This window comes from Scomber japonicus, chromosome 7 (assembly GCF_027409825.1).
Source record: "Scomber japonicus isolate fScoJap1 chromosome 7, fScoJap1.pri, whole genome shotgun sequence".
Classification (NCBI taxonomy): Eukaryota; Metazoa; Chordata; class Actinopteri; order Scombriformes; family Scombridae; genus Scomber; species Scomber japonicus.
In genome coordinates, this window is record NC_070584.1 from 25,908,112 (window position 1) to 25,922,369 (window position 14,258).

The window sequence follows — 14,258 nt, forward strand, 5'->3', positions numbered from 1 at the left end:
GGGCACAAAAATTTCAACCCACTTCAAGCTTTCACTTGTGCAAAATATTTAGATGGATAAAAACAATAAAAGGATGTTAAATTCAGGATAAATGACAAGAAAAGCAGTTTCTTATGTTCTGAGTCCTGGGTTGAAAAAAGTTGAAGAACCTTTGACCCAGTATGTACTGTAGGCCATGTTCATATGGTTGAGCACCCTTGAAGCTCCTGTCCTGCGTGGTGCTGATTAATCACAGCATCATGACATCTGTCTGGCTTTAACCCAGAAGAGATGTGTGAGGCATGCAATGCCTCAGCACTTCTCCAGGAGCTCCTGTGAACAGGATAGATGTGGGTGAGGGGGGCGGAGAAGGAGACAGGGAGAAACAAGTGGACAGTTGCGTGGACAGACTTGAGACTCTGAATGTAGTCTGATGCAGCGCAGGCGGTATTTACGCTCTGACGGCTGCGGGATCCGGGAGCCGGATATATTTAGCCGCCTAGAGATATCACGCCGAGATGAGATTTCAAAGTGAAGTACCTGTTTGAAGATGCATGGCATTCCACAAGGGTGGGCAAGGGCTACTGGGTATAAATCTAGCACCCCAGCACCTGGTGTGAAGACAGGGAGGGAGTGTGACACCTAAGATTTAGAATGACTTACACACAACCTGTACATGTGTAAACTACACACTCATCCGTATAAATTTACACACTACATATGAACAGAAAAGACCAGACACATCACTTAAAACACTTTTAAAACATCTGCAGAGCTGCACGCACACACACACACACACACACACACACACACACACACACACACACACACACACACACACACACACACACACACACATGTATAGACTGTGCATATTACATTCCCCCTGTGCCTTTCCCTTTCTGTTAAATCTAATTCCCCTGGATGTTCTCAGTGTCATCCATCATGGTCTGATCTTTGCTGGAGGAGATCCTGAGAGCCACAGAGTTAGAGTGAATAGAAACGACACTTTGTGTTGTATCACAGTCATCTTCTTCAATACACCTGAAATGACACAATTTTGATAACACTGTCATGGAAAAGAGAATTGTTTTATATGTGAACATTTGCATGAGACTGAGAAAGCTTCCAAACATTATATTAACCCATTGGTGGCTAAATGGTAGGGTTATATCTTAGGCATCTATGTAAAGCAGGCCAGGCAAAGGAATGATCAGTGTTCACCCACTAGTGAGAATATGAGTTGCTTCACCTTATGTTGTTACCATTATTTTCACATTAAAAGTATCTGACGTTAATTGCCTTATTTTTACAGTTCAAGTACATCCAAAAGTTTTTTTGCACCAAGATATTTACTGTATCTTTTGTGTCACGGGATTTTCACAGATTTCTCAAGATTTTACACCCCCCCCCCCCCCCCTCCAGAAATAGATTATGGTTTTTTGTACCCTGTTTCCCTTCTAAATTTCTGTAATATTTTGAGAAAATCCCAACCTAAATGACTTTAACGGCTTATCTTGGTGTCAAGATTCATCTGGCTACTCTCAGATCCTAATTTTGGTTTGCGGACAGAGTCTCAAAAGACCTCCTTGTTCCAGTAAAGACTGTAGGAGACTAGTCCTAATCAGGGTTTATTCCCATGATAATTATGATATTAAAATATTAGAAGGCCTTACTAGAACCCTTCCCTGTTGATCCCTGCATGCAACAAGCCATTTCATCCTGTGGAATGACACGAAAATAAAATCTTTATTGGGCGTCTCTGTGTCTTTATGTGTACCCCCCCACCACACACACACACACACACACACACACACAGTGGAACAGAGGAATGACTCTCATGGACTCCCTGTTTGTGAGGAATTTGCTTGGCTGCAGATTAGATTTTCAGGAATCTGCAATGTCAATGACACTTTAGGCAGCTGTGTTAAACGGGACAGCATGGTGTATCTGTGTGTATCTGTGTGTGTGTGTGTGTGTGTGTTAGAGAGAGAACGAGATGGGCTTGCTTTGTAAAACCACCACTCGTGTATTCCATTTCCCCTGAGCCTGTGACTCATTAATCAAATATTCATACATCCCTTGTAAATACACCGAGAACACAGTCAACCCTCATAGCGTTCTGTGCCCCCTAGCACAAATGCTCTTTCATGTTTCTGACAAAAAATCCCCAAATACCCCATCCCCTCCCCACGCCACCCTCCTGTCCATTCAACCCTTCCGCTTTCTTTCCATCTTCCAAAGAAGAAGAATGTTGCCGGGTCCTTTTTGCTTCTGCATACTTGATGGTCCCGCTCTGTCCACACAGCCGGTCGGTCGTCCACTAAAAACAACCACGGATGAACACACAGATCAGACAGTGGATCTAAATGATGCCTTTATATGTTTTGCCGTTGCTTCTCCGTGGTAGACAAGAGAACAGATGGGGGATTCTTCTTCCTTTCTGTCCATCCATTCTCACCCTTGCCCTGGATCTCCCACAGACGGGACAGTTCCCTCCTTTAAAAAGCAAGGCTCATCATAATACAAGAATTTGTATTGTACGAGAAAACAGTCCGGCATAGCTCAAACTAAGGGGGCAACAGACAGATTATCCATGGTAACAGAGCTTTGCACACAAGGATATTTTCTTTTCCTCCACAGAGGAACACAGTTGCCGCCAGTGTCACTGGGTCACATATTTTCCGGTCCCTGGTTAATGGGCTGTATAGATGGTTAGCACGTACGATTAGTTTTAATCTACTACATTTGACTGGGAGAGAAAGGGATTGAATACATTTCAACACACCACTGAGATTTGCATCCAGCACTGAAAATGAAGCAAACAATTTTTTATTCTACCAGAGGCGATTCAAATTCTTCAAGTGGACCCAAAAGAAGCAAACCGATTAAGAAAGTCAATTATTGTGACTTTATTGAAATTTTTGTTTTGCTCAGCAGTGTAAAAAATATTTTACATTACAGAGATTAGTTAATTTATGCAAACAGACATGCAGGTGTATCAATGCCACAAAGCATATAGTCAGAATACTTCAGTGTTTTGAAATGATAAATCAAAGTGCATGATCAAGTTTAGTGATTTTGTTAAGTCTTCTAGCATACTTCATCACTTCTAGTTCATTGCGGTGTAGTTACAGTAACAGTAAAAGAGTTTTGTAAAAAGAGAAAATACCATTTAGTCTCACTCTAGAATGGCAGACTTTTAAATAGAAATCCCAATAAGGAAATATATTGACAAACATAAAATGAAATGTTAAAAATCCCTTGTGTATGAAAAACTGACTTTCCAAAATGCTTTGAAATAATTGATCTAAATTGCGCATTACACAAAATATATACAAATTGATTTTGACTGCTAATTTAGTATCGCTGCACTTTGTGATTTATATTGCTATTCCACATCAGTTCAACAACCCACATATTGCAATTCCCTAGAAGTTTTTTTTCTCCATGTTCTTTTGAAATGGGTGTTAGTACAGCAGATACTTTTACATCCAAAAACATCTTTTCGTAAAGGGTAATTAATAACAGATTGTGCCTAGAGAGATATAGCACCTGGCACCTTTGACCATTTAACAAACTCTAACCACTGGTCACTTTCACTGTAATGCATAACTGAGTCAAAATTAATACCACTGAGACAAGCAAACAATCATATCATCACACAACACCATCATATATTACTGCTAAGATGAAAGCTCTAGTGTGAATAAAATGACATGTTGGCAGAATTATGGAGAGAGTGTCCTTCAAAGCACGTATCCCATTTGTTTCAGTTGTTGAGGTGTTTCAGATGGATGAAAAATGTATCTTATTTGATGAAATATTCTTGGCGGAGAAGTTTGGAAGAGTTACTTAGTTCAGTCTATCATCAGAGAGCCCTTGGACCATATGAATGAAAGCTTTTACCACACTCCTTTCAGTCATACACTCATACTAGCCACATTAAAGAGACTCTGTCCAAATACTGTAGGTGTGGCCCTATGCTAAAAAAAGATTTTAATGCGGACCGGTCCTGATTTCAGGGACAGTTATACCTCCACTGCGACAGATTTATCGATGTATTTACAAAGCAGGTCAGTGTGGGAGTGCTGAAATGGACTTAATGCTTATTACAAGCCTTGAGACTTCTTCAATATGTTTTAGGTATAAGACAAATCCTACACCAAATCTTCCAAAATATGGCATGTTGATATAATGGCTGTCAACAGCTACTCTCAAGTTTAAAAAGTTACGATGGTGCAAAATGACTAGTGTTTGTCTAGATGTTCTTATTCTCTAGATGAGTATATATATATATGAAATGCTTCATAGAATTCAGCAGAGCCCAAAAAATGTCCCAACATTTTCCAACAAAATGTTCAGCAAGCTGACATTGCCAGGCACCAAATATAAATCTGCAAGTAAATAACACTTTTGGCTAAAATTGCACAGCAACAAAGTTTCCAGGATGAATAAACTGAATTACTGTAGCTTTGTAAAGTTTTAGAAACCTTCTGTGTCACAACTGACAACAACAGCAAGCTTTGGATACCAAACTGCTTTCAACATTTTAAAAGAGAAAGTTCCATGTCAATAGTCATAATCACTGCTATCAAAGCAGCACAAAGTCCCCGGCAGTGGAGACTGTCCTCCGTGGGTCACGTATGAAGGGCCACTCTCTCTTCTCTGGGGTCAGTGCAGCTGACAGGTCGTAGTCTTTGCCATGACCTTGCACGAAAGTGAACGCTGGGTATTTATCTTTCGCTGAGGGCTGCAGCACCTGAAACAACAAGAGGCCAGTACTTCAGAGAAGTGCTTGTGTTACAGTACATTTTGTAAAGAACGTGGGGCCTCTTCTCACCCGTTATGCATTCTCTGTCAGGTTGCTACCAGAGATATGACATTAATTTTAATACACAGGAATACAGTCGCACAACGTTTAAGGAGAAAAGACTCTGGTTAACATCTACCCAACCTGCTGACTGGTTTGAGAAGCCGAGTAAGAAGCAAGTCAGATTCATGGCTAAATGGTGCCACCTACTGGCTAACTCATACCACACCGACAGACACACTTGCCAGTACACAAAACATTATTAGTACACAGACAGTTGTGGTCCCATAATAATAATTGTGAAATGAGTAATGAAATTGTGGAGTTTTGTGTTTTGTTGCCATTTCCCACCTTTGACAGCTCTTTGCTGATTCTCTCAAAGTCTTGGACACTTCTGGAGTAGAAACCTATGGTGCAGCTTGGATCCATCTTGCTGAAAGGCATCTTCTTCGGTGAGGGGCAATGATATGACTAGACAAAAAGAGACAAACTACATCTGAAAATATTCAGACCAGGTAACATTTTGATGAATGAAATCCTATTTATCTGCTCTCACAGCATCCATAATTTTACAGCACTGGTGTGTTGTCACATTGTACTGTATACTATGACATGTAAAAGCATAAAACAAAGTTACTATACGGAGCAGTGTGCCGATTTTTATGTATGGGTCCTGAAATATTCAGGCTCACAGTACCTGATCCTGTATTTGCCGTATTTCTCTTAAGTGGCAGCTTCTTCTGAGCAGCAAATAAATCAGTAGATAGGGACTTAGTAATTGGGCCCATGGCTGCTTTAAGATTCATACCCTTAAGTACTAACAGAAACTATTAAATTCACATTACTGGGGTCCCAGTCAGCTCGTCTGTGTAATTTCACATTACCTGGAGAGGGAAATCGCTGGTGCTGACATCCACAAAAGACTGACAGTAATGAGGGTCCATGTAAATCAAGCTGTCATCTGCAAGGACAAAACAAAAGACAAGTTATTCAAAAACATCGGATTATTACAAAAACGCGCTTCTCTCCAATTTCTATGCAGAGTAGCTCAAAGTCACCTGCTTGGCCTACTGTTAGGCTTGTGTGCGTCAAATATGCCTCCCAGAAGGTTGTTGCTTTTTAATATCCACCGGGGTGGATTAAATTCTACATAATCAGATGCGTTTGTACAAGCACATCCTTTACACCCACAAAAAAGAGGTTGTCATTTAATTTTTGTGTGGGGGAATTACTTTTACAAACACGCAATTATATGCGACCATTTGCATATGATAAATGCAGCGCTGAGCTGCGTCTTGGCAGGGAGAATGTATTGCTTGTCATTTAGACATCATCCACCACTGTATTTCAAATTGGTAAAATGTAAATGCGTAAATATTGACTGCCAAGATGTACAACTGAAGGTTCCTTCTGGCTGCTGAAGGTGATGAAGAGTGGCTCACTTTGGGGCCCGGATGAAATTTAATGCATACCTCCTATGGAAATCAATTACAGCTTACAACTTGGGAGGTTTACTTGTGATAAATGGGTGAGGCTTTGATGGGTCAGAGAGAATAAAGTAAGCCCTGCTTCACTTGCCTCCATCTCCACTCCTCTCCGCTTTCCTCACGCAAACAGGAATACATTAACTTACTTTGTCTCTTCACATAAGAAGGGTATATTATGCAAAATAATCTGTTATTCACACCGACCACTCTCTGTGTGTCTTTCTCTGTTTTCCATTACGCAAACACTAACCTTGAAATCCTACAAAGTAGCAGGCCTGTTTGGGCTTCCCTCCAATGATGCCTATGCAGTAATCCAGACTCAGTATGCTCTACATGCAGAGAGAAGGGCAGAGAAACATACAGTAAATGTGACAGGGAGTCTTATTACTATGTTTTAAAAACAAAAAAAAGATGGTCTTAGCATGATAATTAATATTTCTTCTACCATTGTGAAAACCCTCATTCAGCAACAGTGCAAGACATGTAAGAAATTCAACTACTTTGACTGACTTGTAGTTCTAAAATCTACCCTAACCTACATGCATGCCTCACCTTTGTAAAGTTAAAGTAGTCAGGGTTAGTTTTCTCCCCTCCCAGCCGCACAGGGACAAGGATGATGACAGCTCGACTGTCTGGCAGGGCAGAGGCAGATGCCGGTTGGTTGTTCTGTAGGGAAGGAGGGGCGTCTGATCCCTCAGCAGAGGCCCGCCCCGCTGTCGGTGCTCGGTGGCTATCCATGACATCAGCACTGTACACTGTGGAGGATCAATAACACAAAGGTCAGATGGAGGTCTGCATGTCTGGCCTGTCTATCTATGTATTCTGTCTGTTCATCAGCCTCTAAAATTTGAGTATGATGTCTTTATTTTTGGTTATGAGATGCTGATGAAGGTTCTTTTGTCACATACTTGCATGTAATAATGTCCAATAATATGCATATTTTATAAGGGTTTTGTAGAAATGTCATCATATTCACTGCATGTCTTTTTAAACAATATCATCTCTCTTGCTACCCAATAACAAGTCTTTAATTGTTTTATTTTTGACATATATGATTATTTCTTTTTGTGTTTTTTGGTTAAATGGTGAAAGATGTAAGAGTTGGATTCACTCCTGCTTTGCTATTTTCTCTCTGTGACTTTCAAACCTCTAACAGACTGGGAAACACTCTCACACAATCACATATCTTCTGCTTTAGGTACAGAGACAAACATGAATCAAATCCAGGTTATTGGGGTTAAGAAGAGGTAAGACTTGAAGCTAGTAGATTTGGAATTGATGTGTTTTTTGGGGAATAGACACAGTGAGAGTCCTGTCACCGTTCTCGGCACCTTCGCAGTCTCCCAGGAGCAGCAGAGAGATGGTGAGAAAAGAAGGGTCAGTTTGGGCGTCGTGCCCAGCATCCTGTTTTATCAACAGTAGGCTCATCTTTCATACCTGTGCAGTCCTGGGAGACATAAGCAGTTATACCCGCCAAGCCAGGGTCCATCGCCTTCTCAACAGCTTTCCTAAGAGAAAGAGAGAAATACAGAAATACAGATAGTGAGTGAGTTCACGTTTACATCTGAAACTTAACTATGTCTAATCAGTTCATTTTTTTTAAACATCTAGATATTTTAATAACAGTATAATTAAGACAGAAGTGAAAATAATCATATAGCCACCATTAACATATTGCTAGTGACACCTGAAGTGGCTGCTAGCTTCTATATGCATTATTTAATTTTTTCGGCAAGCTGTTTATACAACTTGAGATATTTAACATATTGTATACACACATACAGTAACATGAAATTTCATTACTACAACATAACTTTGCCCCCCCCCCCCCCCGTAAAGCTAAACCCAGATTTTGTAGAGGGTCCAATAATTTTAATATAATCCAGCACTCTTCTAGTGATATCAGCACATTCACATTCAGTTTATCTACATCCTATCTTTTGCTACTTTCTTCTTCTTTACCAAGATGTTTTATATTCATGTAGCTTGCCCAAAAATTGTGGCTGTATTTTTACTGTCCCAAAAATAGTAAATGTGCTGAAACAATCAATTAGAAAATTGACATAAAATTATTGATGATAATTTTGTCAAATCAATTATTAATCCAAGTCATTTATTATGTAAAAATACAAGGACTGCAACTGATGATTGTTTTCATTATTGATTAAACTGACAATTATTTTCTTGATTAATTGATTGTTTGGGCCCATTAAATGTCCGAAAATGTTGATCACTGTTTACCGACACCAAGATAATATCCTCAAATATCTTCTGTTATCACAAGCAACAGTCCATAGCCCAAATATATTGAGTTTATTGTCATTGAAAACTAAAGAAAAATGAAAATATTAACATCTAATAAGCTGAAACTAGAGATTTCTTTCAAGCAAAAAATGTCTCAAAGCGATTAATCGAAATACCAATTAGGATTTTTGGACCATTAACAAAAATGTCCTCAATTAAAACCTTTCCTTAACTCCATAATTACACCTACTTGAGGATGTGTGCCACCACAGCAGGTCCATACCAGTCCCCTGCCTGTTTCCCCATTGTCAGGCCTAAGTAGATGAGCCTGTGGAGGCCCAGCTGGGCCGAGGGGCTGTCCCCAAACCACGACACCAGAGTACGGTGGTACATCTCTTTCAAGTGGGCATCTGCCTCCTCTGCAGATCCTGGGACCTGGGCTTGAGGTAAAGGTGGAGAATCAGGATCAGATGGACTTTGGGAGCCCTGCAAAGAAGCCTCTAGGGAGGCCACCAGACGCTTAGCAGCAGTGGTAGTCCACGTCTCAGTGTCTAAAGGCTGGAGCTTCAGCGCCTCTGACCAGGTCCAGTCTGTACAGAAATAATATATAAAACAGCTTTAAAGACCAAATACAAAATAAAGTTTTAAAGTCGCATATGAAAACAAATGTATTTAGGCCTAAGAGCTAGATTTACTTATCTAATAGAATACAGGAAAATCTGTTTCTATATTTCTGTGGATAATAATTTACCAGCTGTGGAATTCCCTGTCTGAGTATCTCAGCATCCTCTTCTCAATCTCTTCTTAAAACTGATATTCAGTGTATGTTTCGGATTATATGTTTTTACTGTAAAGCACACAGTAACTAGTTTTTTTTAAAGGCGCTATGTAAATAATATTATTTAATTTCTTGACAAAATTGTGGAAGAGTAATAAAAGCATCAAGCCAGAAATCACAAGACAAGACAAAAGTTCTCAGTTTTAGTGAACAACTCAATCAACACGAAAGAGAAAAAAGAAAAATGTATGCATGTGGAGATGTAATATTAAATATTAAAAGAAATCAGTTCAATTCAGTATAAACTTAAAACCTCAGTGATCTGCTGGCTGGGACACAAACCACATAATTGCCACACCTGCAGTTCGATGCCAGCTGTGCTGCATGTCAAACTCCTTTCCTGACCCCTCTTTCCTATCTCTCTACACTTTTAACAGTCAAATAGATGAAAAGATTAAAAAACCAACCAACTACAAAATGTTTCTATTGAGGTATTCTGAAGCAAAATGCATATAAACCGAGTGATTTAAATGCCTAAAGCCTGACAACACTGAAAATAGCTTAGGAAGTCGAACATAGAACATCAAGATCTAAATTGTAGTGAAGAAAGAGGCTATGGTTCTTAAAAACCTGATATCACTGATGAGAAGTAATGAAAGGTAATAATGTTAAACGGATCTCTGTGAGTGCTTTCTGAACCAGATCATTCAACACATAAAAGTTCCATTTCAAACATCACCATTAAGAACAAAAAGTCTTTCAGAACTTGTGAAATTTAAGGTTTTTGTCTTAAACAGACAGAACTGTGTGCGCTTCAGTAACAGAAAAGGTGTCATTCTGTTCAATTACAAGTTTGAGTGTCCTAGTATTTCACTTTAATTGTGCCTTAGCCTTACAAACAGGGTGGGAGCTGGAGGTGGAGAGAAGGGGAGTGGTCCTGGCTATAAAATGGGCAAGAGTACAGTCTAAGGCATTAACAAAATGACCTTGATCCAAAGTGAATCAAAGTGAAATTGATCAATAAATATCCTTAAGTGGCCATTAGTCATTTTATAGAGAAATATTTCATTAGTGACATATTTTAGATTTGACAGAAGAACAAGTTTTAAATATTGTTTTCTAAATGACTGCATTAAACTGGCAGTCATCTCATTATGTAGACCCATAAAGTCGAGGACACTTCAGAGACAATAGATCTCACAGCGATGTGAGGAATTCACTCATTTTAAATGACTTGCATCAAATAAATTCAATTTTGTTTTAGGATGTGAAGGAAAATGGCTGCAGGTCTGACTTTCCTGCTCAGAAAAAAAAACTGAACAGAAGTGAAAAGAAATTGATTATTGAAATACATTTTCAGTCTCTTGGACAATGACCAGCATTACCTGACTTACTCCAAAATGATATGTAATTTAACTTTTGTCTAATAGTTATCAGCACCCCATGAATACCCGGGAACTGCAAGGTCTCCAAATATTGGGCACTAAACTGCTTCCCAGGTGTAATACTGTCAAGTCGATTTTTATTTGTATAGCCCAATATCACAAATGAGGAGGAATTTACTATCTGTACAGCAATACGACATCTTTAGACCTTTGAGTTAAATAAGGAAAAACTCTTTAAAAATGCTTTAACTGGAAAAAAATAGAAAAAAAAAACTCAGGAAGAGCCACAGAAGAGGGACCCCTTTTCCAGGACGGAGACATACAGTACAGTAGATGTTGAGTTTAGAGAATAGACCAAAAAGTCAAGTTACAGAAATACGGCCTGGATGAAGAGGATGATGGAGTGATATAAGAGAAATCTGATCAGGATGACATCCAGCAACTTCCAGGTGCCACCAAATATCCGGTGTTATGTGTCAAAGCAACTTCAGAATTAATTTTGAAATAAGGGTCATAATACAAATCTCCCTTTTCAAACCCCAAATGACCTTTCAGCCACAAGCCTCTATTGAGAGACGCTTACTGATGTAGGCAAATCAAATATTTGAATCTGATTTGCTTATATTTGTTTCTTGCTACTGTATATTTAACACTTACCCCTTTTTACTCATAACTCACAGACATGATTTACTAGTATATATTTATTTGTATTAATGAGTCAACAAGTCAAAATGGTTAGTGTAAATTAGTGGTTTTAGACTACTACTACCTCCACCTGTGTCTTCAAGGTGGAAAAAATCTAATTCTTCTTTTGGGTTTTTTTTGTCGACACTTTTAATGCAAATTGTTGAAGTAACTGGAAGGAGTCTCGGCTCAGGTGTGGTACCATCATTTCACTGACCTCGGCCCAAGAAGTGCAGTATGAGTGCTTGAGCCAGCATCATCTGCCCAGCCCTCAGCATGCAGCCCCAGCCACAGTCGGAGGTCAGGACGGAGCCAGGCAGAGGAGGGAACTCCTCCCTGTAGGTAAACCACACACGGGATGCAAAATCCTTCCGGAAAGCCTCCACGTCCCCCATAATGAAGTCCTCATCTGAGGCTTCGTAGCAGGCTTCTTCTGTAGGATTGTCGTCATCTGAGGCACACACAAAAAACAAGTTCACTTTTTTCTCCTGGTGTCAGCTGAAGATGACACGCTGAATCTAGCCAATGTTGTTGTAATCTGATAATTACTGTCTCTAGAGCTGCAACCATTACTGGATCAACAGAAAATGAATCACAAACTATTTTAATATATAATTTTATAATTGTTTTAGTTAATTGATGGTTCCAGCTTTTCAAATGTGATGATTAAGCTTTTTCTTGTCATACATGACAGTATCTCTTTGGGATCAGACAAGATACGATATTTGAAGATATCACCTTTGACTCTGGGAAATTATAATGGCCATTTTTCACTATTTTCTTAGATTTCATGGAACAAATGATTAATCACAAAGTAATTGTCTATAATTGTAAACTGAATATCTTTGAGTTGTGGACTGTTGGTCAGGAGGACAAAACAAGACATCTGAGTCATCTTGGGGTTTGGGAAACAGTGTTTGCATTTGTTTCACCTTTTTCTGACATTATAAAGACCAAACATCTCATCCATTACTTGAGAATATAACTTACAGATTGTTCAGTGATACAAATAATCAGAAATTGAAGCCCTGAAGTGTAAGTTTTAATAGTACCTGACACTAGTTGCTCTGTGTATGTGTGTGTGCGTCATACTGTACCTTCAGCCTTGAAATGGTAACATTTTCCTAGTAGGAGAACAGGGGAATTTCTACTGAATGAGGTCTTAGACTTCAGAGCCCAACCTGAGACACACAACAAACAGACATTATGTCATGTTGTGGTTGATGACTGGAAAAAAAAAAGAAGCTCTAAGACATAATATTTACTCAGTTGACCGGCACACCTACAGTACAATACCTATCATTCAGCGCTCTGGCTCAGTCCCAAGACTCATGCAGAGTACAGTTACTGTAGTACAAAATACTCTAGTAATACTTAATGACACATAAATAGCACTGGAATAACCATTAGTGTTTTTTAAAAAAGCAGACAGCAACATAGCAGAAACTTTAATCTAAGCAAGCTGAAAAGAACACAATGTGACACTCAAACCAGAGTGGACGGTATGACAATGACCTATTTTAAGACCTGACTCAACAGCAGTAGGTTATTTTCTCATTAAATTCTTGTTTTTTTATTTGTCTCCTGTGTGTAGATCAACATGTTATTGTTGGTGTTTGTAATGATTCCAGTTTAGGTAACCTGCTTATTCAGTCTGAGTCAAGAAAACAAGTATACGATGTTGTAGACAATAGTGATGAAAGTATGAAACGCAGCTTACTAACATGGGAGGCAGGGCTGTGCAGTGGTGGAAAATAACTACGCACATTTACTCAAGTACTATACGTAAATACAATTTTAAAAAGGTACTTCTCCTTTACTTAAGTATTTCCATTTGATGCTACTTTACACTTCCGCTTCACAACATTTCAGAGGGAAATATTATACTTTCTACTCCACAACATTTATTTCACAGCTTTAGTTACTTTTTACATTATGATTTGGCACATTGGATAATATAACAAGCTTTTAAAATACAACACATTGTTAAAGATTAAACCTGCTGTTTCCAACCTTCTTGGCTCACATCTATCTGGTGACCCTTTGGAGGGAACTAGATAACATCAAATTAGCTCCACCTCCAGGATTTACAACAATAACATGCTTCAGTATGTTATTGTACACACACACACTCATAAATATGTTTTTCTTCTTGTGTGTACTGGCCTTAAGCTAATTACTTACTGTACTTCACATTGTGCCACACTGACAAGAACTTTGTCTTCAATTTTTCCACCTCGTCGCTCCCTTTATTCTCCATTTGGACCACAGAGGAATGTAACCCATTCCCACACTGCAGACAAACCCTGGTACACAGTGTACACACACACACATGGAGAGAGAGAGAGAGAGAGAGAGAGAGAGAGAGAGAGAGAGAGAGAGAGAGAGAGAGAGAGAGAGAGAGAGAGAGAGAGAGAGAGAGAGAGAGAGAGATTTTACTGTAGCATCTAGCAGTATATCTCTTCAAAACAATGGCAACAAATTGAGTTGCAGTGAGCATGTCGTTTACCTTAGAGCTTCCTCAATACAGCCTTTTCTCCGCTCACATCGGCTTTGTAGCTTTTCACAAAGCGCCGCATTGTGTTATACTAATCATTTCCCACACCGTGTGTCGCCCATGACTTGTACCTAAACACTGCTCTGCGACTTCCAATGTTTACAATTTGAGGAAGTAGAAGAGTTGGAAGTCAGCTGATCTCGCGGTGTTTCCGCTATAGCGGAGGAAACACGGGGAGGCTCGATTTATATCTCGTGTCAGCCCCAGTGGGCGGTGTTTAAGGAGTTTGCATGCTAAACACCGCCGCTCAAACGCATTCTTCTCCTGTGTTGAAACAAAACAAGCGCGCTTTGTTGTGTAAATGCCGGGCAACGAATAAAATGCCACATCT

The 14,258-nt window shown here is 39.3% G+C and overlaps 1 protein-coding gene across 1 annotated transcript; it reads right to left on the bottom strand.

Moving 5' to 3' along the window:
- Window positions 1-3,388: 3,388 nt before the first annotated feature.
- On the bottom strand, window positions 3,389-14,004 carry atg4c (autophagy related 4C, cysteine peptidase). Its single transcript, XM_053322239.1, has 11 exons — window positions 13,880-14,004; window positions 13,555-13,676; window positions 12,468-12,551; window positions 11,588-11,821; window positions 8,774-9,113; window positions 7,717-7,787; window positions 6,832-7,034; window positions 6,530-6,608; window positions 5,677-5,753; window positions 5,144-5,263; window positions 3,389-4,741 (listed from the first exon to the last, which is right to left on the bottom strand). The coding sequence occupies exons 2-11, from the start codon at window positions 13,628-13,630 to the stop codon at window positions 4,574-4,576; spliced, it is 1,452 nt and encodes a 483-aa protein (XP_053178214.1). The 5' UTR covers window positions 13,631-13,676; window positions 13,880-14,004; the 3' UTR covers window positions 3,389-4,573.
- Between the last annotated feature and the right edge of the window lie 254 nt (window positions 14,005-14,258).

Bases quoted from the DNA above. Each gene is read 5' to 3' on its own strand.
- atg4c (XM_053322239.1), bottom strand. From the start codon at position 13,630: ATGGAGAATAAAGGGAGCGACGAGGTGGAAAAATTGAAGACAAAGTTC. The intron at 9,114-11,587 runs GTCAGTGAAATG...ATTTCTGTACAG, and splicing joins ACTGCACTTCTTGGGCCGAG to ACTGGACCTGGTCAGAGGCG. The intron at 5,264-5,676 runs GTAATGTGAAAT...CTTTTTGTCTAG, and splicing joins CCAGCGATTTCCCTCTCCAG to TCATATCATTGCCCCTCACC.